Below are 26,155 nucleotides of genomic sequence, written 5' to 3'. Positions count from 1 at the left end.
GGAAGTCTGCAGATTCTAGTCAAGTCTTGAGCAGTGTGTCAATGTGAGGAAGGTACTTGAGGCCGCTGGAAGAACCCTCAGAAGAAGCAGGTAGAACAGTCTTGGAATTGATACAGGCCTGTGTCCCCAGTGGCCAGAGTGGAAAAAGACTGTATCCCACAACATAGGTGGAATGGACACATTTCTTGAAAGGTACAAATTACCAAAGCTTACTCAAGAAAAAAAGTAGATAACCTGAAGGGCCTTGTATCTATCAAAGAAACTAAGTTTACAGTTAAAAACCTCCCCACAAAATAAGCCTCAGGCCCTGATGGCTTTAGTGGGGTATTCTATTAATACCAATCATTTAAGGAAGAAATAATATCAATTCTATTCAAACTCTCTAGAAAATTAAGATGAGGGGCCACTGCCCAATTCGTTCTATTCTTTAATTTCAAACCCAGAAAAAGATGATACAAGTAAAGGGGACTGCAAGTTATGATTTCTCATGAACATAGTTTCAAAAATTCTTAACAAAATTTTAGCAAATTGGATCCTTTATATTTAAGCAAAATATAAAGAATACATCATGACCAAGTGGAGCTTATCTAAGGAATGCCAAACAACTTAACATTTGAAAATAGATCAATGTGACTGACCTTTAACAGACTAAAAATGAAAGTCACATGATCATCTCCAAAGAGGTAAAAAATAATTTGATAAAATGAAACATCCAAACATGATAAAAAAAAAAACCTTCAGGCATAGACGTCATTTTCTCAGCCTGATAACGGGTTTCTATAAAAATCCTTCTGCTAACATCATACTTCATAATGAAAGACAAAGTGCTTTCCCTGTAAGGTCATTAACAAGACTAGGATGTCTGTTATTATTTCTACCCACTTCTACTCATTTCTGTCCACTTCTAACAAGTACATGTATTTCTATATATTAGCAATAATCATAATTAACACTTAAAGTAGTATAATTTCCATTAACATGAAAATTTTGAAACATCTAGAGATACGTTTGGGGGAAAAAAAAGCACAAATCCTGTAAACCGAAACCTACAAAACACTGCTGAGAGAAGTTAAGAGACCCACGTGAATGAAGAGAGAAATATCATGTTCGTGGATCAGAAGACTCAGTATTGTTAAGATTTTTTTAAAAGATCCTACAGCTTAATTCCAGAAAAATAAATGACCCAATCAAAAATGGGCCAAAGAACTAAATAGACATTTCTCCAAAGAAGACATACAGATGGCTCACAAACACATGAAAAGATGCTCAACATCACTCATTATCAGAGAAATGCAAATCAAAACCACAATGAGGTACCATTTCACACCAGTCAGAATGGCTGCGATCCAAAAGTCTACAATCAATAAATGCTGGAGAGGGTGTGGAGAAAAGGGAACCCTCTTACACTGTTGGTGGGAATGCAAACTAGTACAGCCACTATGGAGAACAGTGTGGAGATTCCTTAAAAAACTGGAAATAGAACTGCCTTGCTGCTGCTAAGTCACATCAGTCATGTTCGACTCTGTGTGACCCCACAGACAGCAGTCCACCTGGCTCCCCTGTCCCTGGGATTCTCCAGGCAAGAACACTGGAGTGGGTTGCCATTTCCTTCTCCAGTGCATGAAAGTGAAAAGTGAAAGTGAAGTCGCTCAGTCGTGTCTGACTCTTGGCGATCCCATGAACTGCAGCCTACCAGGCTCCTCCGTCCATGGGAGTTTCCAGGCAAGAGTACTGGAGTGGGTCGCCAGTGCCTTCTTCGAGAACTGCCTTATGACCCAGCAATCCCACTGCTGGGCATACACACAGAGGAAATCAGAATTGAAAGAGACACGTGTACCCATTGTTCATCGCAGCACTGTTTATAATAGCCAGGACATGGAAGCAACCTAGATGTCCATCAGCAGATGAGTGGATAAGAAAGCTGTGGTACATATATACAATGGAGTATTACTCAGCCATTAAAAAGAATACATTTGAATCAGTTTTAATGAGGTGGATGAAACTGGAGCCTATTATACAGAGTGAAGTAAGCCAGAAAGAAAAACACCAATACAGTATACTAACGCATATATATGGAATTTAGAAAGATGGTAACGATAACCCTGTATACGAGACAGCAAAAGAGACACTGATGTATAGAACAGTCTTTTGGACTCTGTGGGAGAGGGAGAGGGTGGGATGATTTGGGAGAATGGCATTGAAACATGTATAATATCATATATGAAACGAGTCTCCAGTCCAGGTTCGATGCACGATACTGGATGCATGGGGCTGGTGCACTGGGATGACCCAGAGGGCTGGTACGGGGAGGGAGGAGGGAGGGGGGTTCAGGATGGGGAACACGTGTATACCTGTGGCGGATTCATGTTGATATATGGCAAAACCAATACAATATTGTAAAGTTAAAAAAAAAAAAAAGACTTATCTACTTATTTATTTTTGGCTGTGCTGGGTCTTTGTTGCTGCCTGCGGGCTCTCTCCAGTTGCAGTGAGTGGGGGCTGCTCGTTGCAGTGGCTTCTGTCTGCAGAGCGTGGGCTCTCGGCACACGGGCTTCAGGAGTCGCCACGTGTGGGCTCAGGAGTTGTGGCTCAAGGGCTCTAGAGGGCTGGCCCACTAGTTGGGGCCCGTTAGTTGCATGTGGGAATCTGCCTGGAGCAGTGATCAAACCCATGTCCCCTGCCTTGGCAGACAGATTCCTAAGTACTGGACCACCAGGGAAGCCCTTGTTAGGATGTTAATTCTCTCCAACTTGGTCCTATAGATTCAGCATAGTCAAAAATTCAATCAAGATTCCAGAAACTTTTTTTGAAGAAACTGACATGCTAGCTTTAAAATTTGTGTGGGATTACAAAAGTCCTAAAATAGTTAGAATAATTTTTAAAAGAATGAACAAATTTGGAGGACTTGCACAAACTGGAAAGGGAGCAGAGAAATGGCTAATTGTGCCCGGGGTTTTATGACCAGGCTGGATTTGGCAAATCTCCTTCCATCCACATCTCATTGTCAAAGTTGAGTCACTTCGTGTTATAGAACCGGTGTTGGCACCTTAATCCTCGAGGGTCATTTTCATCAACTACATGCATCTATCTCTGAATATCTGTCTGCTTTCTGCTTACAGATAGAACCTGCAACCTTCTGTGGCCTGCTCTTGGGTACCAGAGCCTCTTCCCGTGAATGTAGAGAATATTATGTAACATGACTGACTGCTGTGGGAGAAGAAAAGACCAGTATCTTTGCCTTGAGGCAGGTCAAACTCCAAGATGTAATTTATACTTCCCATGGATCAGGCTTGGGACTTTCACCTGCAACCGAATCAGTCACATTCTGTTTGCCTTCTCCCCTTCTCAGCCCTGCTTCCCCCAACCCTGTTGCTAGCATCTTCAGCAGCATATTTTTAACAGATCAATTGCACCCAAGAGAAGCAAGAACTAGTGAGCACTTAGTCAGTCTTGCAGGACCTTACTTATCCAGCTTTTTCTTTTGGACACTCAAATCGAGGCTTCTCTTTGCGAAGAAACCTCCTCAGCTTGTCTCCAATGGCTCTGTTGACATGTCTGTCTTCGCTCCCTGGACTGGCTCTCCTGCAGACAGGAATTAAGCCACATTCATGTGTGCATCTCTATGCTCACACAGCCCAGCAGCAGGTACGCAGTGGACACTCTGTTCCTAAGCTTCGCATCCCTTCATGAGGTTCTGCTGCAAGGGTAGCATGAGGCACGACCCAGGGGATCTTTGTTCTCTGTCATCTCCCTGATGGAGGGAGCTGAACTGTGCAATCAGACAGCGGGAGAGAGATTCTGGCCTCTCGCTGCTGTCCTCAGGACAGTGTCCCCAAGGCTGGGCTTTGCACGAACAGTTAAATCATGCCCACTTCCCCAGGCATTGCAGCTCCTGAATTACACACTCTGTTGCTTTGCAATTAAGCAATAATGCAATTAGAACTAATGCAGCAGAGATGATGATCTGTGGGGCCCGTTCATAAAGATGCTTCATCTAAATGTTGAGCTCAGTGCTTGGAAAGAATAAACAGACATATTTCTCTTTCTCTCCTTTTTTTTTTTTTCTTTTTACATAAGAAGGAATTTGTCTCAAAACAGTTGTGGGTTTTATGCGTCATCACTTCTGTTCAGCCCGCAGCTCTCTGCTGGGGGATGTGTCACGGTCGCTCCCTTGTGGTGCCGCTTTGCCTGTCCCCGCTGTGCAGTGGGGCTGCTTGCGCAGGCAGAGCATGCCTCTCGCCACTTGTGCAGTCCCTTCAGTGTGTTGCTACACAGTGCCTGGGGATCCGGTGGCAGTTCCCTTGTTCTTGCCACCTTCTTTCCTCTCCTGGGGCCAGTGAGGGGGTGCTGAGTCAGTGTGATGGAGGAGGGGCTGTCAAAGCAGAGTGTCATCCCTGCAGCACAAGGTTTCCGTGGCAGTGGCCCCACGATGGGACTCCTTGGCATTTCTTTGTCAAGATGGAGAAAGTCAGCCCTGGAGACTATCCAGAGTGACGTGGCTCCCCGGCTCCCCAAACTGGTCTGATGAGCACAGGACAGGCAGCACAGCAAGTGCTTCATAAGCATCATGTCCTGCATTGTGAGACAGTAACCTGCCTATATTATTGGTTATGATAGTCTTTCCTATTTGAAATGAAATTTTTTCCCCGATGGTATTGCTTACTAAAGTTAGTTACCCAAATTGTTTTGTATTCAGTTGAATCATGTGAAATTGCTAATATTTGACTGTTCTGAACTATAAAAACGGCAAATTTGCTGTTATTTCATCATTTGACCAATAATGGCAACTTTGGATCATTCAATCTAGTAATTTTACTAATGCTTGGGAAACTAAACCTCTGGGACCTGTGATATAGTTGGAAAGAATTTCATGCCAAGATTGGGTGGGTTTAGAGTTGAATTTGGGCTTCCCTGTTAGCTCAGTTGGTAAGGAATCCGCCTGCAATGCAGGAGACCTGGGTTCGATCCCTGGGTTGGGACGATCCCCTGGAGAAGGGAAAGGCTATCCACTCCAGTATCCTGGCCTAGAGAATTCCAAGGACTGTATAGTCCATGGGGTCACAAAGAGTCAGGATGGACTAAACGATTTTCACATTCACTTTCAAAGTTGAATTTGGTTTTTACTTATTCCACCAACGCTGATAACTCCTCGTCTGGATGAGTCTCTGGAGTGGAACGCACAATTCATGTCCTTCCCATCTCACAGGTCACATGCTTTTTAAATGGTGAAGTGCCCTGTGCATGTGGGCTAATGACCTGCAGCTGGGAGGATTCTTACGCATTATGATGAAACTCTTGGCTTGGACTTTCTGGGAGCAAAGTGTACCTTCTTTAAACTCCAGTTTTTATCTATTTGGGATGAAGACACTTGGGGCCCAGCTCTGAGGACTGGCCACGGTTGTCTTCAAGAGGCTAAATCCTGTATCTGATAGGGTGGCATCTCATTCAAAAATCAGAACAATTGGGCTAAAAGTGTAAAAATCAATCAGTTGCATTGTCTCCAGAAAGTTATGCAACCAATTTGGATCTTTTTAAAAAGAGAAATTGATATAAAAAATAAAAACCTCAATCAATTCAATTTTCCTTCTCAGGGTGGCTTAGAGACCATGTTATTTATAAAATGCTTTGAAATTCTTAGTGAGAATAATATTAAAGAGGAAAAAAGTATTATTCTTCATGAATTTCTAACTTTTAAACCTCATAAAGTGACTTTACTCAACATTCTATTTATGAAAAATCTCTACTAACTATGTTCTTGTAAAGGGCCTGATACAGTGGTAAGCGATATTCCTATTACAGACTTGGAGGAATTTAAGCGTTCTCAAGTGACTTTAAGACCTCCACGACAATGCAGTTCAGTCTAGTCACCCTTTGGAAATTGTGGCCCGTCGTTGGTTCCCTGCCCATATTCTGTTACCTGTCTCACTTTTGTGCTTATGAGCCCTGCTTCCAACAGACAGCACCTGCATCTCTTTCTTAGAGGACTCCTATGTCACTGGACACCATAAGCCAAGGGCTTCCCACATGGCTCAGTGGTAAAGAATCTGCCTGCCAATGCAGAAGACGCAGGTTTGATCCCTGGGTTAGGAAGATTCCCCTGCAGAAGGAAATGGCAACCCACTCTAGTATTCTTGCCTGGAGAATTCCAAGAACAGAGGAGCTGGATGGGCTATAGTCCATTGGGTTGCAAACAGTCAGACGTGACTGAGTGACTGAGCATGCGCTCACCCACGCACCATAAGCCAGGAGAGCCAGGGAATCAGAAGTTCCAGGTGAGTTTTCAAGAGTAACAGGACTTCCTGTCTAAAAACCACAGCTCCCTCATTTCTTGGTGGGATAACTCTCAGGTGTGATTCGCTGTCTTGCAGAGTCCCACATCCCCATCGTGGTAACTAGCCTGATCCATACCCTTTATTGGCTGCCTGCCTTCCCTGGTTCATTTTCCCTGTCCACTAGAGATATTTCATGATCTTCCAAACATCTTCATCCCAGTAGCTGCATCTGGGGTGACTCAAACTAAGACGTTCAGTAATATGGGGATGGTGTCTGTGTGGGCCCACCATTTAGCCAGAAATACAGGATTATCCATGGCAGGCTACTCCTTGGGCATGTTGGATAGCGGCTTAAATAACACTGTGTATAATAATTGTGACTATAAGAATACACATTGTCCCCAGAGATCTAGTTGCTGTAGCCACATTGTAGTGTGCTTGCCTTCTGGAACAGTCCCTCAGCTTTGCTTTCAGGAGCGTTCTTCTCCCACCCTCAGCCTCAGCTCCAGTAAGAGGCTTGTGACTCATGTTGGCCAGTGAAAGTGCCATATCTCCCTGGCTACTGTGCTTGGCTCTCAGTTTGGTGCATAACCCAACCCAGACCAGTGAGAGGCAACCCCAGGTCTTTTCCTGAAGTTTTAAGGAGAGAGGTGGTCTCTTTGCACAGGTTGCTAAACTAGTGGGGTACAGGCTGGAGAGGGGCCTGGCTCGACACCTGTGAGCCCCAAGGAGACAGCACGGGGAGCTGGAGGAGAAGAGGGCCTGGTAGTGGTCTTGTCTGCGCTTCTCATCACATGAGTACTCTCCCAGAGTTGTTTTTCTGTCACTTGGGATTGAACCAGTCCTGACCAAGAGGGTTTCTCTGGGGGAGTACAGGGTTCCCTTCTCAGAAATGGCTTCCTTAATGGAGGTCTAGGTGACTCCTGGGTGTGGTTACTAAGAAGAAAACTTCTGCCTCTGGTGCCAAGCCTACAGAAGATTAAAGTCTGTGAAGACTTCAGGCTTGTTCTGGGTCCTAATGCTGGGTGTTTTGCATGTGTTAGGAAACTTGCCATTGGTGGCTTTTCCTAGAAGAGAGGTATGTAGTGTTTGGATGAAAAGGTCGGGTTCAGAGACACTGTGAGATGCTGAGTAGTAAGCGTCAAGGCCGCACGCTTCGTGCAGCCCCACCCGTGGAGCCCGGCGCCGGGTGGGCCTCCCCAGCCCCGGGGGCCTCACGGACAGGCTCCATCACAGTCAGGTGGTGGCCTCTCCACTGAGGTTGTGTTGCCGCCCTAAATGGTCACCCTCCACAGCCCATGGTGGTCTGGCCATCTCCCAACTGGCTGTTAAGAGGGGAAGAGCTGTGAGGGGCGGGTGAACACAGCTGAGAAGAGCAGTTGGCGTGGGAGCGCCTGGGACTGGCCGTCGCTGAGGCCACAGACAGGGCAGGGTGGAACCGACGTGGGTGGAGATGAGGGGCTGAGGGCCACCCCAGGGACTGGGGGAGAGGACCACCGAGGCAGCTGACGCGACTGCACCACAAGTGCTGTGTCGCCAAAATGTAAAAGCGCTGCTTTTAATTAATCGGTGATCCTTGACAGATGATGGTGTAAGCTCTAGGCTGGGGTCAGGGTCTGAGTTGATCTGCTTTGATCATGACTTGGTAAAAGTAATTACGTGGCTGTAAGTTTAATGGTTTGGTTTGTAGGCTGAGTTAAATGTCCCTGTGTAAAAAAAAAGGCCCCTCAAAATGTCATTGACAGCTCACTCCTATCATATCTCAACAGCAAGAAGTCATCTTCCTTTCTGTCTTTGCTGCTTAGCAAAGAGGTTTCTGTTGTTGGGGGTGGGGAGGGTGGGCCCTTCCTCAGTGAGACTGAAGAGGGATGAGTGTGTCCTCCTTGGTTATGAAAAGTACGGACTGTATACTCACACCAGACCACCTGTACCCCGACCTGCATTTTAGCAGGAGTCTCCAGTGGCTCATGGCACATGTATAATGGATTCACTGCAATATCTTACCAGATCACAGGGACACCCTGTTCCCTCGCCAGCAGGATGGAGTGGGGCTTGCAGCCCTGTTGGATGCCTTGACCCCAGCTCCATGTCGTGTTTGTTAGGGTTAAGGCTGGGTATCTGACCTGAAACTGGCCAATCAGAGCCCTTCTCTTGGTTTGGAATAGGACTCGTGTGTGTGTGTGTGTGTGTGTGTGTGTGTGCGCGCGCGCCCGCGTGCTGGGGCGGGCGTACACCTTCTCCTTGGGCAACTGATATATAACAGGTCTACTTGGGATGGATCACCATTCACCAGCTGCAGGGCCCTGAGTAAAGGGAGCCAGTTGGTAGACAGAAGACAGAAGTAAATGTGTTTGACAGCGCGTCGCTTGCCCGTACACTGTGAAGCAAGCAGAATGCCTTCCAGAATGATCTGCCTGAGGACCGTGAAGCAGGGGCATTCGCCCATGGGATCCCAAGGCACCGCCCATCCTCAGTGTGCTTCTGCTGTGTCTGCTCTTGATGGAACGGGCTCCACAGCTTAGAGGAAACCCTTGGTAGAAAATCAGAGAACACAGGCTACACCTTGAGGAGGGCCCTCAGTCCTTGTCTGGAAGCATCCACCGTAGCACTGTGAAGTCAGAGAGGGCTGAGAGAAAGTTCTGTGTGGCCCAGAAAGTACCTCCACGGTCAGGACACACCGACAGTCACACCTCCGCCCCTCACAACCGCTGTGCCTAAATAACTCAGAAGCAGGAACTCGTGTCCGACTCTGCGACCCCCTGGACTGCAGCACGCCAGGTTTCCCTGTCCGTCACCATTTCCTGGAGTTTGCTCAAGCTCATGTCCATCGAGTCGGGATTATGCCATCCAACCATCTCATCCTGTCACCCCCTTTTCCTCCTGCCCTCAATCCTTCCCAGCATCAGGGTCTTTTCCATTGAGTCGGCTCTTCACATCAGGTGGCCAAAGTATTGGAGCTTCTGCATCACAGCATCAGTCCTTCCAATGAATATTGAAGGTTGATTTCCTTTGGGGTTGACTGGTTTGATCTCCTTGCTGTCCAAAGGACAGTTTGTCTCTTTGCTGTCTCCTTGCTCTCAAGAGTCTTCTCCAACACCATGGTTCAAAAGCGTCAATCTTCGGTGCTCAGTCTTCTTTATGGTCCAACTCTCACATCCATACATGACTTTAACTGTATAGCTTTAACTGTATAAACCTTTGTTGGCAAAGTGACGTCTCTGCTTTGAAATATGCTATGTAGGTTTATCATAGTTTTTCTTCCAAGGAGCAAGCGTCTTTTAATTTCATGGCTGCAGTCACCATCCCCAGTGATTTTGGAGCCCAAGAAAATAAAATCTGTCACTGTTTCCACTTTTCCCTCATCTACTTGCCATAAAGTGATGGGACCAGATGCCATGATCTTAGTTTTTTGAATGTTGAGTTTTAAGCCAGCTTTTTCACTCTTCTCTTTCACCCTCATCCAGAGGCTCTTTAGTTCTTCACTTTCTGCCTTTAGAGTGATATCATCTGCATATCTGAGGTTGTTGATGTTTCTCCCAGCAATCTTGATTCCAACTTGTGCTTCATCCAGCCCAGCATTTCACATGATGTACTCTGCATATAAGTTAAATAAGCAGGGTGACAATATACAGCCTTGTCATGGTTCTTTCCCAATTTTGAACGAGTCCATTGTTCCATGTCCAGTTCTAACTGAACGGAATGTAGTAGATGCTCCAAATTGGCATGGCTGAAGTTATCACTTCAAGTGGCATTTCCAAATAATCTTTCAGTGAAACTTCCCTTTTAATCTTTACCAACAGTATAAATGGGGAAATTGAGAATTTATTTATAGTAATAAACAAGGACAGAAACCTCTGAACTTTCTCCCTGGTTTTATGGACTTCTGTGATTTCTATTTTGTAGAAAATGAGCATGGTAGCATGCCGAACACCATGCAGCTCTTTAATAAATAAAAATCAATTGATGAAATATTTCCTGCCTGATAAATTATTTTCTTAGTCCCTGTCTCATGAAATGTAGGAGGGAAATGGCAAATTTTTCATTTATTTGATGATTTTAGTTTTCTACACAGTCAACAGATGCATCCTTTGGACTTGGAGCTGCCTATTCATCTGCGGAATCTCCACGTGCCTCGTGTTTCTGTTGTCCCAGGAGAGTCTCCGTGGCCCGCTCTGGCAAGGCTGAGAGCAGAAGAGCTGAAGTTTCTTCAGTCTTGTTGGACTGGAGTTTTCCCTGTTATTTTGATTTGTGACGTGGTTGACTTCCCCCACACCTGTCTCTGTCGTGACAGGTGCCCTCTGATTCACGCAGTGCAGCTCTGTCTCCCAGGCGCCGCTCAGAGCAGGCCCCTCCCTGTGGCTGACTCAACTCTGTGCACGCTGCCTGCCGCAGCCCGTCGAGAGCTGGCTCCCGAGTGGACTCCGAGACTCCCACAGGGCTGCCTTTTGCTCAGACAGCCTGAGACTCACTGGTTCTTGTTTCTGTATCTCAGCACACCTTGAAAAGAGATGTAGTAAGGCCTCTTCTTCTGTGACAGCTGTTCATGAAAAAGCTCTGAAAAGTGAAAGCGCTAGTCGCTTAGTCATGTCTAACTCTTTGTGACCCCACAGACTGTAGCCCGCCAGGCTCCTCTGTCCATGGGATTTCCCAGGCAAGAATATGGGAATGGGTTGCCATTTCCTTCTCCAGGGGATCTTCCCAACCCAGGGATTGGACTCAAGTCTCCTGCATTGGCAGGTGATGCCTTTACCACTGAGCCAGCAGGGAAGCCCCACTGGGAAGTTCCACCTTTATAATTGAATCTTCCTTTGTATATGTGTGTTTGTGTGAGGGAAATTGTCTTTTCTTTAATTAAAAATATTTTAGTAAGTGTTCATCACAGAAAAATTGAACCTCACAGCCAGACATAAACACCATCCCAGCCACCACTGGAGACATAAGCTTTTAACACCTTGGTGTATAACCTTCTAAACTTTATTTCTGCATGTCTGCTTCACTGTCTGTATAATGAAGCTGGAATTCAAATCCTCTGTTAAAGGTACTGTAGGAGCCTGCTACTTAAAGGAATTCTAAAGTGATTCCTTTGGGGATGTGAATCATTCTTCTGGGATTTATTTGTGCTACTGGGTCAAGCCAAATTTGGAAGTCATAAACTGTTTATGGTTGGGGGTCTGGGTGTCTGACAGTTTTTGAAAATTTCTGTCTTTACCTCTGCCTCCATATCCATCCATCCATCCATCATCCATTTGCTTATATTTCCTAACCGAGTGTTGAGAGATTAACGTAAAGAGACAGGCAGGGAAGCCAGGGCTGACTTGATTGAGTGCCCTCTGCAGGGAGCCTCACACACTCAGTGCCACATATTTATGGCGTGCCCCAAGGACTGGATTACATGGCAAAAGATTAACATCCCTGCCGCACAAATTAAAAATGTTCTATTATTTGCAGCATGGAGCGGACTAGCTGAAGATGAGCATCTTCTCTTTGAACAATGTAATTGAATGTCTCTCAGCCTGAACCCCTTGCTGTATTGATTTGAATTAATAATTTGTACATTTGTAATCTCCTGGCCTCCCCAGTGCAGGAGTGCCCCACACATCACAACACTGTGGCTGCCTCCTCCCCAGCCATCAGCTCTAGTCTGGAAGCCTTGACGGTTCTACGGACAATTAATCAGTCAAATGGAATCAGTCTTTTCTGATAAAGGAGAGCCGTCCATGTAAAACTGACATTCCGTTTTACGGGAATTAACATTCTGAAAAGTGACTGTGATCTGCCTTAGTTTAAAAAACCAATTCCTTAGGGCCACTTTGGAGAAGGTATGGAAGTGGTGATGGTGGGATCATATTTTTACCATGGAAGTGCTTGGGGCTGGGTCAGTGGAGGGAGCTGGAATAATAATACCAAGCCTTTTGGTGTTTAAGGGGCAGGAATCTGTTTGCTGCTGCAAAGCGTATTAGTCAGCTATGTGAAGTATGTTGGTAGACTTTGTTGTAGACACACAGCAGACCTTTCAAAGAAAAATGGAAAATTTTGTATACTATAATTTACTTAAAAAAAAAAAAAAAGGCACAGAAAAAAATAGCATTTGCACGGAAAAAGAAACTCAGGGTATCTGCAATCCAATTTAACTCCTTTGATGTGTACTTAAATAAACAACTGGATACATGTTATTTGAAAACGTAAATTACTTGCTTTGGGAATGGGTTTCTGGTGAACCCTGAATCTCGTCTTGCTCCAGTCTCTTTGAGGAGCGTTCTGGATGACTGCTTTCTGGCCCTGTAAGAGACCACAGCTGTCAGAGGCTGCTGACGGGAGAGGAGGGTTGGAGACCCAGGACCTCCCGGTGCACGCTTATGTGCCTGCAGGCGCTCGCAGACTGCGTATCTGCACGCTGCAAGCTGGGTGAGGCGACAGGGAGTGGTAGAGCTTGTAGGGAAGTGGGGAGACTGTTCTTTTGTAGGGGACAGCAACTGCTTGGCACCTACATTCACTGCGTGGGAATGTGGGCCACATACTACGTTTTTTTTCAGGGGAAGACAGAAATTTGAGTTTTACACGAGAGTTCCCAATGTTGTGAAGTAATAATAAAAATCCTTGTTCAGGCCAAACAAACATCCTTGTGTGGCCCACAGACTGCCAGTTTGCAACCTCTGGGTGGGAGACTGAATTGAGACATGCATTGTCTTGGGGCTGTGGAAAGAGAAAGTTATTTTGCTTTTGGTTTTAATATAAATCCCTGATAGTTTGCAGTCTTTTTTACTTCTTTTGTTTTTAATTTCATCTGCACAGAATTGATTAATCATTGTCCTTATTTATGATAGGCTGTTATCATTGATTTGTGTATGGCTTCATTCATTCATTCATTCAAAATAAAACCAACCCCACCACTCAATTCAAAAACTGGTTGTGGTAATTACCTACATCCACTTGTGGGCTCCTCTATCCCCTACCCCCCTTTCCTGCCTCCCTCTGCCAAGGAATCCATATTCATCACTCCCTTACTTTCCTTCTTAGTTAATTTTATCTCATCTTGTGTATTTTTAAAAGAGTCCATCCATCCATCCATCTATTGGTTTTAGTTGGATTTTAACTTTATAAAAAGAGTATTATAGCAATACTATATGTAGTTCTGGGAGACTTACTTTTTTCAACTAACAGATGCTGAGATGTAGTTCATTCACTTTGTCTCGTGTGTAATGTGCCATCAGCATGTTCCACAGCAGATTCAGCCGTTGTCTTGACTATGGGGACTTGCCTGTTGCCAGGTTACGTGAGTGGTACTGCTGTGTACTTGTGTTTATATCGCCCCTGGGGATATGAAGTGGAACTCCTGGGTCAAAAGGTATGTATGTGAATGTTCGATTTTAAGAATTAGTGCCAAGTGTTTTCCAGTGACATTAGACCAGTTCACCCTCCTGCAGTTAGGTGGCTCAGTGGTACAGGAATCCACCTGCAGCGCAGGAGATGTGTGTTCCTCCCTGGGTCGGGAAGATTCCCTGGAGAAAGAAATGACCATCCACTCCAGTAGTCTTGCCTGGGAAATCCCGTGGACAGAGGAGCCTGGTGGGCTACAGTCTGTGGGGTCGCTAAGACTTGGACACGACTGACGCAGCTGAGCTTGCACACACGCACTTGAGTGGGTATAATCGTTGTGGCTTTGATTTATAGTACTCTTATCGCTTTGAGGCTGAATACCTTATGTATTTTCTGGACATATTTTCTCTTCCATGATATGGTGGTTCATGTCTCTTGTCTAATTTCCCATTGTATTATTTGTGGTTTTCCTACTGATTTCCAGGAGTTGTTTATACATACTTGATTCTAATCCTTTGTTAGTTGTATTTTATGGATTCTTTCCACTTTCTTTATGGTGTCTTTTGATAAATGATCTTAATTATAATCCAGTCAAAATCATCCATCTTTTCTTTTATAGTGACCACTTTTGGTGTCTTATTTAAGAAGTCCTCCCTGATTTCAAAATCTAAAAGATATCTATATTTTCTAAGAGTATTACTTATCACTTATTATTATCACTTATCACTTACTGAATCACTTATTATATAGTAAAAATTATTACTTATCACTTCCCCCTTAAAAAAATCAGATGCAGGGAGCAAATCTGATTTTTGTTGTATTTTTCTTAGTTGCTGGTAGATTAGACGTGATGTGAAGTCATGTTTTTTGACTTGAAATGTATTTTTAGTGCTACATGGGTCTTTGTCATTTAAAAGGGGTCACTGCCAACGTTGTTTCCAGACTTTAGCTCATGTGGTGTCTGCAGCCACAAAATAGGGCGAGTCCTTCCATGCATCGTAGGGTTCCTGGGGTCCCAAGAAGGAGGTAAGGTCTCCTCCGGACTGAGGAGGGCAGGGGCTCTTCGGGCCGGCAGCGTCAATGTGCAGGTCGGTTGAATTGGCGCCCAGTCCCTCTGCGTCCTTTCCCGCCCCCACCTGGGAGGAGAGTTAGAGGGCAGACTGCTAAGCAGACACGCACACAGGGGCAGAGGAACCGGGCCGCCTGCCACTCGTTATCCGGGGAATGAAGGGGTTGCGCCCTCTGAACCCTGACAGGATGGCTGCTGATGTCTGATGGAGAGAGGGGCCTCTATGGGAAAGCAAGGCAAAACTGGGTAAAAACGGGTGCCCCTGCCCTGTGGGAGAAGCCCCTTGGCTGCAAGCACAGCTCACAGATGGCTCATCTGGTATACCACCGAGGCCGGTCTAGGATCAATCAGACCGAGCGCTCCTTCTGACTCAGAGCGGTAACTGAGACTGTGCGGTGGAGATGGAAACAAAACTGGGAGTGCACTGGCCCCGGTCACATCCACTCCCGTCAGACACGGGGGTTCCTGTCCTTCCCCCAGGCTGTGCCCCGAGGTGCTGCCTGAGGGCCCAGGTGGACCAGCAGCGTGAGGTGCCAGCCCCTTATCACAGCTGGGGTGCAGGGGCGGCTCCCCACATACCTGGCCCCCCCACCCTGCACTCTCCCCCTCTCGCTCCACCTCTGGCTAAGGTGCAGGTTGCCCGCCGTCATCTCCCTCCTCTTCCCCCCTGGCTCTGTGCCCTCATTTTGGTGCTGGTCGCCATGCTGACCGTCCCTTCCCCAGTCCCTCCAAGCAGAGCGGTAGTTGTCACAGGCTGGGGCCAGAGCTCCTGAATCACCCACAGTGTGTTCTCCCCAAATTGAAATAAGTTGTCTTGTCCTTGGAGCCCTGTCTGCCCGGGCTGGTACCAAAACCAAAGGGAAAGGTGGTTTGGGTTGAGTCCAGTCCCACGTTTTCTCTTTTTGGTGGGTGCTTAGCCCTCCCGGTTTGTATGCATCGCATAATATTCAATGCAAACGACTCATTCTTGGTCCTTGTCTAGGAGGGTGGCATAAAGGACGCCAGAGAGCGTGTACCCAGATCCCATCAGCCTGCTCGGTGGGTCTGCAGGGGCTGGCTTCCCTTTCTCCTGTGAGTCCAGAGCGCTGACCAGCAGGGACGCTGGCCCTTGGGGGTCCCGGGGTCAGAGGGGTTTGCTGCCGCCACCTACGGACCCTGGTTCCTCCATTCTTCCATTGTCCTCTCTTGGTGGGAGGCAGTGGAGCTCCCACTTCAGGGAAATTGCTAAGGTTCATCCGTGACTTCCTTCCCAGGAGACCGTGATCTCCAGGGAGAGACTTGAGGGCTTATTCCTCTGGGTGCAAGGTGCTGCCTCAGTGCTGAAAAGGGGCAGCCCATGGGAACAGTTCGCCAAACACACCTGCCTCCTCTTCCCCACACGCACCCCACACGCAGGGCCCGTCGCTTCCGGGCAGGGACCTGGCTGACTGCACGTGTGCAGAGGGGTCTGGTTTTGGCGATGGAAGATGGCTCCCTGGCTCCTGGCCCCTGGAGTGATCTGGCACAACATCAGCCCGTCACTGTCCCATTGTTTCCATTCAGCCCACCATCCAGGAAGTCCCTTTTTCTTTTCAAGCACAGACGCCTGTATTTAACATGACAGCCCAGTGCAGTATTGAGTTAACTATAAACAGAGATGATCCTTCTGGACAGAATCACTGTCCACCAGACAAAATGATTAAACGTACAACTTGATTGGTGCTGGTCAACGTAAATGAAATGTGAAACAGCTTTATGTAGCCACTAAAAACAGCTGGCTCAAGGTCGTCTTCTCACAGGTATCCCAGTCTGTCAGCTCCACACTGGGGCTCTCTGCACACGTGGGACTGTTCAAAAAACTTTTACTTTCTCTTTCCTCTCAAATAAATATGGCAGTACCTTGCTGAATTTGTAGGGATAGGCTGGATTATGCTGCAATAACTAACAACTCCAAAGCTCAGTGGCCTGAAACTATAAAGGCCAATCCCTCATCGTGCTGCATTTCCAAAGCTGGCCTGCAGAGGGGGCTCTGCCCATCGTAGAAAGTTGGGACTTAGGCTGGCAGAGTGTTTATCACCTTGAAAGTCGCAGTTGTCCTAGGGGGAAAGGAATGCTTCTTGCATTAGTGATCCAGTGTCTGGGACTGGAAATCATATATGCCTCTGTTCTCAACTCAGTGGCCAGAGCAGGTAAGACGGCCCCAACTGCCACAGGGTGCCAGCCAGTGAAGAAGTAATAATGTCTGGTGAGCAACATCAGTGACAAGCACATTTGTTTAAAAACTGGCTAGATTTTAAACGAATCCATGGGATCTGGCAATTTAGTGCGATCTTGTTATGGAATGAAGAATAACACCCCCCAGGGCCTATTTCTTTGAGACGTGTAACCTCCTTCCCTTGTGGCTCAGCTGGTAAAGAATCGACCTGCAATATGGGAGACCTGGGTCTGATCCCTGGGTTGGGAAGATCCCCTGCAGAAGGGAAAAGCTACCCACTCCAGGATTCTGTCCTGGAGAATTCCACGGACTGTATAGTCCATGGGGTCGCAAAGAGCTGGACACAACTGAGCGACGTTCATGTTCAACCTGCCCTGAACACACACATTTCAGAGGCTCAGCACAATCTCTGGATGCATGAACAAAGAGTGTGGAATGCCGCACTCTCTCCCCAAATTCTCTCCTCAAACTAGCAGTGACTCCAGCCACAGTAATCACGTCTGGACGCATAATCTCTAACTGGGCAAATGCATTGACAGGTAGTTAAGCCGGAAGGGAAAGAATGGCTCTTGATTTATATCACAGCTCTTTCCAATAATTCCTTTCCTTGAGGACCAGGACTGGGGCGCAGTCCGCAAAGTTCCCTGTCCCTGGCGGAGGCTGGGCAAGCACTCTGTTCTGCCCAGTGTGGCCTTGGCCGGGAGCCCTGGGCTGCAGCCAGCCACCAGTGCAGCTGGCAGCAGAGACCAGGAGGGCACAGCACTCGGCATTTGGGCTGCTCGGGGCACCACGGCTTAAATTCATACATGTCTGTAGAAAGGTTATTTCAAAGTTGTTTTTTATTCAACTGTTATTCAGCAATATACAGTACAGTTTATAAACGAGTGTCTGACCTTGTTTCCAATCTTTATTTAAAAATAAATATTATTGACAGTGAATTTTAATTATGATAAGATGTATCTTTTTTAATCAAAATGTCTCAAAAGAAATAATTTAATAAAAAAGAAAACCCCCCAAAGAAAAAAGTAAATTAAAAAATTTCCTAAACACAATAATCTACTAAAAATATTTTGCTTTGTCAAAAAGGCTTTGACCTGACATTTTTACATAGTATCCTAAAGATAACTGCTCAACAGTTCGTGCAAAATGAAGACTTGGAAGAAAAGTTTGAAAAGAAAAATACATTAAAATAGAGAAATCATTGATCCCATCCATGCATACTGCACGGTCCAAACTCCATCTTATTTGGAAACTAGATGCATTATTTTAGCTTGTCTACATTTGTGTAACTTCCCCCAAAAATATGGTTTATTTGCTTTCCACATGGACTTGGTCATGCGTCTCTGAGTCTGTCTGTGTCCATCTGGTGATGCGGTCCTCACCCAGGGACTGGGCAGCCGTGCAGGCGGCTTAGGAGCACAGGCCGGTGAGTCTGTCAGGGCCCCACCAGCAGGTGCAGGAACTCATGTAGGGCCAACAGGAACAGGGACAGGAGCGGGTCTGTGGTGTAGTTTGGGCCGGTGCCTGCAGGGGACGAGAGAATGGGCAGGGTTATCTCCTGGGAGCAGGTGGGGTGAGGGGGTGGGGGGCGGATGAGACCCCCCCCTGGAGGGCTGTCGCTCTGAGTGCCCAGCTGGTACCCAGCCAGACACGGCTGCTCTGCGGTGGCTTCCTCTTTACCAACTGCACAGGAGCCCATTCGTGGTCCAGACACGGGGCCCCCCTGCCTGAAGGGTGTGTGCTAGACAGCACATCCCGAGTCCAGGCATTATTTTAGTTGAATAAAAAGACTGTGCTCCCTCTCCACTCCTGCCGCCAGGACTACACTGCAAAGTGCCCTTGGTGCTTAAGGCCCAGCTGCCCGCTCCTCCAGAGAGACTCCCTGATCGCACACAACTCCATCCCCCCCAGCTCCTGCCTGAACCGCACAGTTCTGCATTCACAGACACCCTGCCTGAGGCATCCTGAATGTGTGAGTCTTCTTTCCACAAACCGTCAGTCCAGCCCCTGGGGTCAAAGTGGGGCACTCAGCAATCACTGTTTGGTGGAGGTCAGAGGGCTAGGGCCCCCCAGGAGTGACCCTTGCACTATCCTGATGGGAGGTCACCCCCATCTGTGTCTTCCATGTGAGCTCTAACCCAAGCCTCTGGCCCACTACTGGGACCGTGACATACTGCCTTCACCCTCCTCACCTGGGCTGCCTGCCCGGCTCCCCATCTGTCAGTCATCAGCTCTTCATCTGTTTGGGAGGTCTCCTGTGCAACTCGGCAAAAGCCCACCCACGAACCCCAGGCTTCTCACCAGGGGGTGGGATGCTCCCTCCAGGTTATATTAAGAGGAGCCAATGTAGAGGCACCATGGATGCCCCAGGTCCTGCCCGAACCATGTGGACGTCACTATCAACTTGCAAAGAATCGGGCTGCGTCCATGGAGCAGTTTCCAGCCACACCCTGCCTATCTGCACCTTATGGAAACCTCTCCTCCCTTTGCCCCGCCTAGCCAGCTGGGCTGGAGCCCTGTACCCTGATGGGAGGTGCAGGAGGCCCTTCCTGGCCCGCGGACATGCACAGAGGCTGCGGCCCCTCCACCCGGTTGCTTGCAGGAGCTGCCGCCAGCCTGGCTGGGTTTGTGGCTTCCCTGACAAGCCCGGGCTTCAGCCCCTGACTTCTTCCCCACTCCAGGGGGAAGAGCTTTTTGTCTTTCTTGTCCAAGGTGTTTCCCTCATTCTTGTGACCTGGGCCCCAGTCTCCCCTCTGTACGAGGAGGGGCTTGGATAAATGATCCAGGGCCATTCTGGCTTGAGATGCCAGGATTCCATCTGTTCATTTTAGGAAACGAGGGCTGTGTTGGGAGATCTGAAAGAAAAGAGGGCAGGGGCCATCTGCTGTGCCCGTCCTATCCAAGGTCGGCGTTTCTGAACCCAGCCCTGAGCCCCCACCGAGAAGCACAAGGACAGGAGGGCCCTAACGGGCGACCTTCCCTTGCAGTACTGTTTTCACGTCATCACCACTCCCAGCCCTCCTCTGCAGCTTCACCCAAGTTGACAAACCCTCTTGCCCCCTGTCATAGGGAGGACCACGGTGCGGTCACTTAAAGGCTTGGGTCTTACTTTGCTGCTCCTCAAGGCCGTGTGTCTCTGGGAAGGACAAGGGTGGATGTGGTAACAGACCAGCTGATCGAAGCCCAGATGCCTGGGTGCACTCACTGAGGCTCAGAGGTGTGGAAATAGGGGTGACCAGCAGGGCACTGGCTCCTGGGCCCACGGGGCTCACGTGGCCAGCCCAGCCCCACTGGCCTCCCCATATCCTGGTGCAGATCTTTCTGCTCCTGCAAACCCTGACACTCAGGCCCGTGCAGGCAAGACAGAAACAAGTGTGTGAGGCACTTAAAAGCAGATGTGAGTGTGCAGAAGGACACATCCAGATCCTCAAGGCACGCTGGGCCAGGAGGCACAGCAAATGCAAGCTAGGCGGGGTGAACACTGCAGAACTGTGGGCACAGGAGACTGGAGAAGAAATGTTAATTTGCCTCCGAATACTGTCGACTTTGTCTTTTCCACTATTGCAGTCTCACCTTCTCATGCTTAAAAGTTGTAAAATTGCAGACTTTGAAACAACCCTGAACTGAAACAACCACCCTGCTCCTGTGCTGGGCTAAGTGGCAGGCAACAAGGGTTGCAGAGCGGGCCAGGGCCAGGCGGCGGGCAACAGGGGCTGCGGAGCGGGACAGGGCCGGGCAGCGGGCAACAGGGGCTGCGGGCAACAGGGGCTGTGGAGCGGAGGGTCTCCCGGAGGCCAGTGCCCGGGGAAGGCAGGCACCAGGGTCGTCCGTGTCTCTGCTTGAGGATGTCTGCGTCGGGGGAGCCGGGTTTGGCTCCTGGGTGGCATGTTTTCGTCTCCCTGACCCTGCACTGCCATGGACGGGACCTGAGGAGGTGGGATGGGGTAGTGGGCTGGAACCAGGACAGCTTCTGGCCAGGTTGCTGTGGGACCCGTGCAACATCCTTTACCTCTCTGGGTCCTGAGGCACACTCCGTAAAATGTGGATTGCACACACATGGCGCCATGAAATGAGTATGTGCAGGGCACGGCTCCCCAGGCTGGGTCCAGACTAAGCAAGATGACAGTGGTAGGTTGCAGAAACGGCTACAAATGCCCCTCCTCCCTCACCTTCTGTGATGGTGCCCTCACACACTGACGAGGCTGGCCACAGGACTTGCTTTGGCCAATGAACATTATCAAGCGTGAAGCAAGCAACAGCTTGAAAAGTGCACCGGGGCTTGCCTTTCTCTGTGGCTCTTGGAACCCACTGCCATGAGAGAAGACTGGGCTGGCCTGCTGCAGGTTAAGAGCCAGGAGATGTCTCAGCTGAGGTCCCTCTAGACCAGCTGGCCCCAAATGAAAGGGCAGATGACCACAGGTGCATGAAGAAGCTGACAGACACCAGCAGGAGAAATACCCACTGACCCAGAGAACCATGACCTAAATAGATGGCTGCCCGCCACATCCAAGTCACCATGATACAGCGTCAGAAGCTCTCTGATAGATACAATCATGTAAAAAACCAGTGCCTCAAACAGAGTAAGAGCCATGTGAATAAAATGTTAATGAAAAGGACAACATAATTACTTTTCTGAAAAGTGTTGGAGAAGAACCAATTTTGAGGGCTGTCCTCCTCAAAATGAGAGAAACATTTTCCAAGATGGAATAAACAGACAGAATAACTATCTTCCCAAGCATTTGTGTTCAAGACAGACAGACGCCCCTGGGTCTCTGAGGGGTGGAGGACTCGGGTTTTGGAACCTCTTGCTTTATCCCTCACAAGATACTCAGATGAGCCAGAGTTGACTAGGGAAGACGGGCTTCTGGGCTGCTCCTGGAGGCAGAGGGGCCTTCACAACAGGACGGGTCAGAGTTCAGGGGTCTGGCAGCCCCGTCCCCTCCACCACTGTCCAGTGGAGGGGCGTGGGCAGTTGTCTAGCACCTAGCTCCCCCACCCGCCCCTGCTCCAGCATCTGCTACCTTAGTGCACGTCCTCACCGTTTCCTGGAGCGAGGCAGGACTGTCTGCGCTGTCCAGGGCTCACCCGACCCTCCAGAGCAAGGACCAGGAGAGTGCCTCTGGCTCAGCCGAGGCAGGACCTCCTATCCTGGCCTCCTGTACCATGCGCCGTGGAGAGGTCGATGTTCCCAAGGACATGCAGGCTGCTGTGATGACTGGTTGCTAACAGTCTATTTCCTCCTTTCCTAAGGAGGGCCAGGAAGAGCTCTGCAGCACGCAGAAGTTGATGTTGTGGTTAAGCGGGAAAATTAGGCTGCTTGAGAGGTGAGGGAAGCATCTGATGGAATAGTAGCTGATTCACTCTTTGTATTAAACAGATAGCACTGTTTTGGTAATCATTCTTACAGAAATCAAAGCTGCTCTGTGAATATTAACTTTTATCATTTGGGTGGCGAGTGGGGTAAGACTCACACCAGAGCCATTTCCCAAAGAACACTGTGGGTGCACCCGGACCCACAGGCACAGTGAAGGTGCCAGTTCCAGCAGCTTCCACTGGAAAATCCTGCTTCTCTATTTACCCAGCAATGGCAGAATTCCAAAGCCCACGTCAGAAAACAACAGGGAATCTCTGGGGCCATTTATCTCCTCATGATGGCAGTGAAGGAGGCTGGGCTCCACTCACCCTCTGGGATCCTCACTTTGCCCCCACTAGAGGTTCCTGACAGTTGGTTCCTGGGAGCGGGATGCAGAGGACACCCCTACTCTGGCCTGGACTCCTACAGGCACGGGGGCACTGGGGGGACCACCCCCCTCTGCAGGCATCGGGACTGGTAGGCTGCTCCCCAGCTCATCTGTGAGCCCAGGACGACCACGCCCTCCGCCACCCGCCCCGCCCACACGTCTGGGATCGTTTGGTGTCTGTAGCCTCTCCCCTCCCCACTGCAGTCTCTTCTCTTGGCCTGGGGGCTGCCGCCGAGGGGCTGGCTTGGGTCAGGAGTTTGCAGAGGTGCCCTCAGAGGCCAGTGCTGCTCAGAGGCTGTATTTTGTTTTGTCTATAGCTTAAAAACTAAAAATTTATTTCAGGTTTGAGTCAGTAAAACTCAGATACATTTGTGGTCTGGTTCTACACATAAAAATGGCTAACAGGCTGATTCTGGCTCTTGGGACCTAAGCAAAGTTGGAGGTTCACCCTGTGGGTGACCCCTCAGTGCCTGGCCTTTGCCCCCTCAAGTGCTGCATTAGAATATTCCCATGCTGAGCACAGGCAGAAGAGAACTAGTCCAGCCTCATGGACAAATCCACTCCACCAGTGAGCGTGGGTATCCTAACATCAGGACTGTGACAGAGGTCTGGAGGACAGGGCCCTCCTCTGTGTCAAGCAGAGCAAGGCCACTTACATCCATTCGGCATTTTGTGCTGTCATAACATGTTTTTCGAATAGGGGCTTTTTGGCTGAAAATGTTAGAAAACCAAGTGGAGTGCCCTGGATGAGTTTCTTTCAGCATGGCTGTTCGCTTCTATTCCTTTTCCCCTTTGCTGCCATGTGAGAATAAGAGAAGGGGCCAGCCCCCAAGCAGCAAGAGTCTGGGCACGGCTGGACTTTGTGGGCTGCACTTGGACATCCACTTACCGTGGAGACGGAGGCCTGTCTGTCTGGGGCAGCTGGGAACAGACTGGCTCTTACCCTCGTTCCCATCACTGGCCCTGACCGTGAGTGTGGTGGTGGCCGAGCCCAGACAAAGAGGAAGGCTTCCTCTAGGAGCTTCCTGGGGCAGGGTACAAGGAGATTTGCAGGGGCTTGTGGAATAGAACACTTGGTCATCTTGGCCACGGTCAGGCAGCGTGCCGTTATCTGGGGGGGACACACGCACAGTCACAGAGCCTGGGGCGACGGAGAAGCACTGAGTTGCCACTTGAGGGTTCAGTCTGGAATGCAAAAGGGTCTGGCTTGGTGCATGCAGAGCTCTAAAAATCGTAAATTATAATCCAACAGGTAAACTGTGGGAGACTTTTACGTAAAAGCCCAAATTGGTATGTGAACTGGAAAGGCCCACGACCCAGCAGCTCTGGGCCTGCCAGCCACCTAGCTGCATGACTGGCCGCTGTCTTCTCAGCAGGGATCTCCTGCTCACTGCTCTGCTCAGCCCAGGCAGGGCCCTGGTGGCTGCCTGTTTCCTCCCTGATGCCCTGGAGTCAGCCCTCTCCTCAACCTGCTTCGCTCATCTGCACCCCCATGCTTGGCCCTCTGTAGGGGTCTGAGTTTGCAACCTCTGGGCAAGCTCTGGTATGGGATCCAGGAGGCCTGGCTGTCAGCTCGCCTTCATTCCTACACCCTGGGGTGACCATGCGGGGCTGGCTCCCCTCACCCTGACATGCCTGGCTTCCTGATGGCCCCCTGCACCCATCCTACCTTGGCTCTCTGGCCTCCCCTGAACGCTGTGCTGGTTAGGCTAGGCAGCCCAGCCGCAGCTGGGTGGGAAGATACCACCTTTCAAGAAGCTGCTCCCCTTGTTGATGTTTTAATTAAACCCTCTTCACAGATATTTATTCAAAGGGAATCAGCAAGGAATAATCGAGCACTAACAGGACTGGATAGAATTAACTTCTGCCGTAAAATTAATGTGTGCTGGTAACTAGGGCAAAAACTAGGAGCGACCAATGGCCTTGGTCTTTAAAGGAAACTGAAAGTGTGGACTGAGGAGGTGCAAGAGGAGGGCGAGCTGTGGGTGCCTCGGCCCTGTGCTGGCCCTGCCCCAGCCTTGGGCAGCTGGCTCCTGGGTGTGAGCACAAGCTGTCCTCCTGCTGGGGGTCCATGTCCACGGGAGGTGACGTCCGCAGGGCAGCCTCCGTGTCTGGGCTGGGAGGACTGTGAGTGCTCCAGGCTCAATGGGGGTACTGAAGTGAAAGGCACTCAGTCGTGTCCGACTCTTTGCGACCTCATGGACCATACAGTTCATAGAGTTCAGTCCATGGAGTTCTCCAGGCCAGAATACTGGAGTGGGTAGCCTTTCCCTCCTCCAGGGGATCTTCCTGACCCAGGGGTTGAAGCCGGGTCTCCCGCACTGTGGGCGGGTTCTTCACCAGCTGCGCCCCAAGGGAAGCCCACGGGGTGGGGGCAGACACGCGTGTCCCTGCCTGTTTTAGCCATGCCTCTTGGCGCCCTGTGCCCTGCCTGGGCCCCAGTGCGGCGGTGACCTCTTAAAGCGTCTTCCTGCCTCCACTGCCACCCTGTGCCTGCCTCCCTCCTTCTAACGCATCTGGTTCACCCTCCTTGAGGGGCAAAAACTTTGATGGGTTCCCTCTGCCTTCAGGAGAAAGCGCCACCACATCAGTGCCACAGCTGGGCTGCTCTGTAATATCCCCAGCAACCTCAGCCCCACTGTTTTTTTGCTATCAGCCCTGTACTCCGATCCACTGTTCTCTGCCAGCACCTCGAGTGGACTCCAGGCTCACCCTGCAGAACCACTGACTTCTATTCCTTTGTCTAGGTCTGACCTGAACCTCAAGCCTAGAACAAGTGCCACCTCCTCCAGGAAGTCTTCTCTGAGCACCCAGGCACAGAGGGCTTTGCACAAATGAATGTCTGTTCTCGTGGCCCTTGTCTGTGTCCCCTTCTCCCCCAGCCCCGTAAACGGCTTCCTTATGAATCCTGCCTCTCCAGCCATGGTGGGACCCCATGTGCCAGAAGGTTGGGCCTGGCCTCCTCCCCTCCTCCCCCAGCAAGTGGCCCCATCCACATCCAGGGCCCAAGAAGACAGAGCCCTGCTGGGACCAGGTACCACAGTAAGTACATTATTTTAAACCCCATCCTCTTAACTGTGGGAGTAACTATTTTATCCCCATTTTACAGATGGAGAAACTGAGATCCAGAGAGGTAAAGTAACTTGCCCAAAGCCTAGAGTTGCCAGATAAAATATAGGATGCCCAGTTAAATTTGAATTTCAGATAAATAACAGATAATTTAAAGTATAATATATGTTAATCTCTAATACTGCATGGGACATACTTACACTAAAATGCTATTGATTGTTTATCTGAAATTCAAATTTAACTGGGTGTCCTATATTTTAAGTTGCTAAAATCTAGCAGCCCTACCAAGACCACTCTAAAATAATTGGCAACTCTGGGCCATGAACCCAGACCATCTGGCTTCTGTCCACACACCTAACCATACCAACTCTCAGGGTCGAAGCTCAGGAGCTCCCCTGCACTGGCACCTCAGCTTGATCCCAGCCCCAGGCTGCTTCCAAAGGAGAGTGCGTGGGAATGAGATTTTTTTTTTTGTATTTTAACATTTATAATG

The 26,155-nt window shown here is 49.1% G+C and overlaps 1 protein-coding gene and 1 long non-coding RNA gene across 4 annotated transcripts in view; one reads left to right on the top strand and one right to left on the bottom strand.

Moving 5' to 3' along the window:
- LOC101902469 (uncharacterized) overlaps nt 1–26,155 on the top strand; it is an 85,120-nt gene that overhangs the window by 57,352 nt on the left and 1,613 nt on the right. Inside the window, exon 5 of one of the 2 annotated variants that reach the window (XR_812530.4) lies at nt 3,120–25,635. This is a non-coding gene — a long non-coding RNA (uncharacterized lncRNA). The other variant, XR_009491254.1, reaches the window with a different exon arrangement.
- VSTM2B (V-set and transmembrane domain containing 2B) overlaps nt 18,288–26,155 on the bottom strand; it is a 28,710-nt gene continuing 20,842 nt past the window's right edge. For both annotated transcript variants that reach the window (XM_002694719.6, XM_059877354.1), the window contains one exon: nt 18,288–18,376. In XM_002694719.6, coding sequence (XP_002694765.1) covers nt 18,288–18,376 — 89 coding nt within the window. The remainder of the gene's footprint in view (nt 18,377–26,155) is intronic.

The sequence above is a fragment of the Bos taurus genome, chromosome 18 (genome assembly GCF_002263795.3).
Source record: "Bos taurus isolate L1 Dominette 01449 registration number 42190680 breed Hereford chromosome 18, ARS-UCD2.0, whole genome shotgun sequence".
NCBI classification, from domain to species: domain Eukaryota; kingdom Metazoa; phylum Chordata; class Mammalia; order Artiodactyla; family Bovidae; genus Bos; species Bos taurus.
This window is presented reverse-complemented; position numbering and strand designations above follow the sequence as displayed.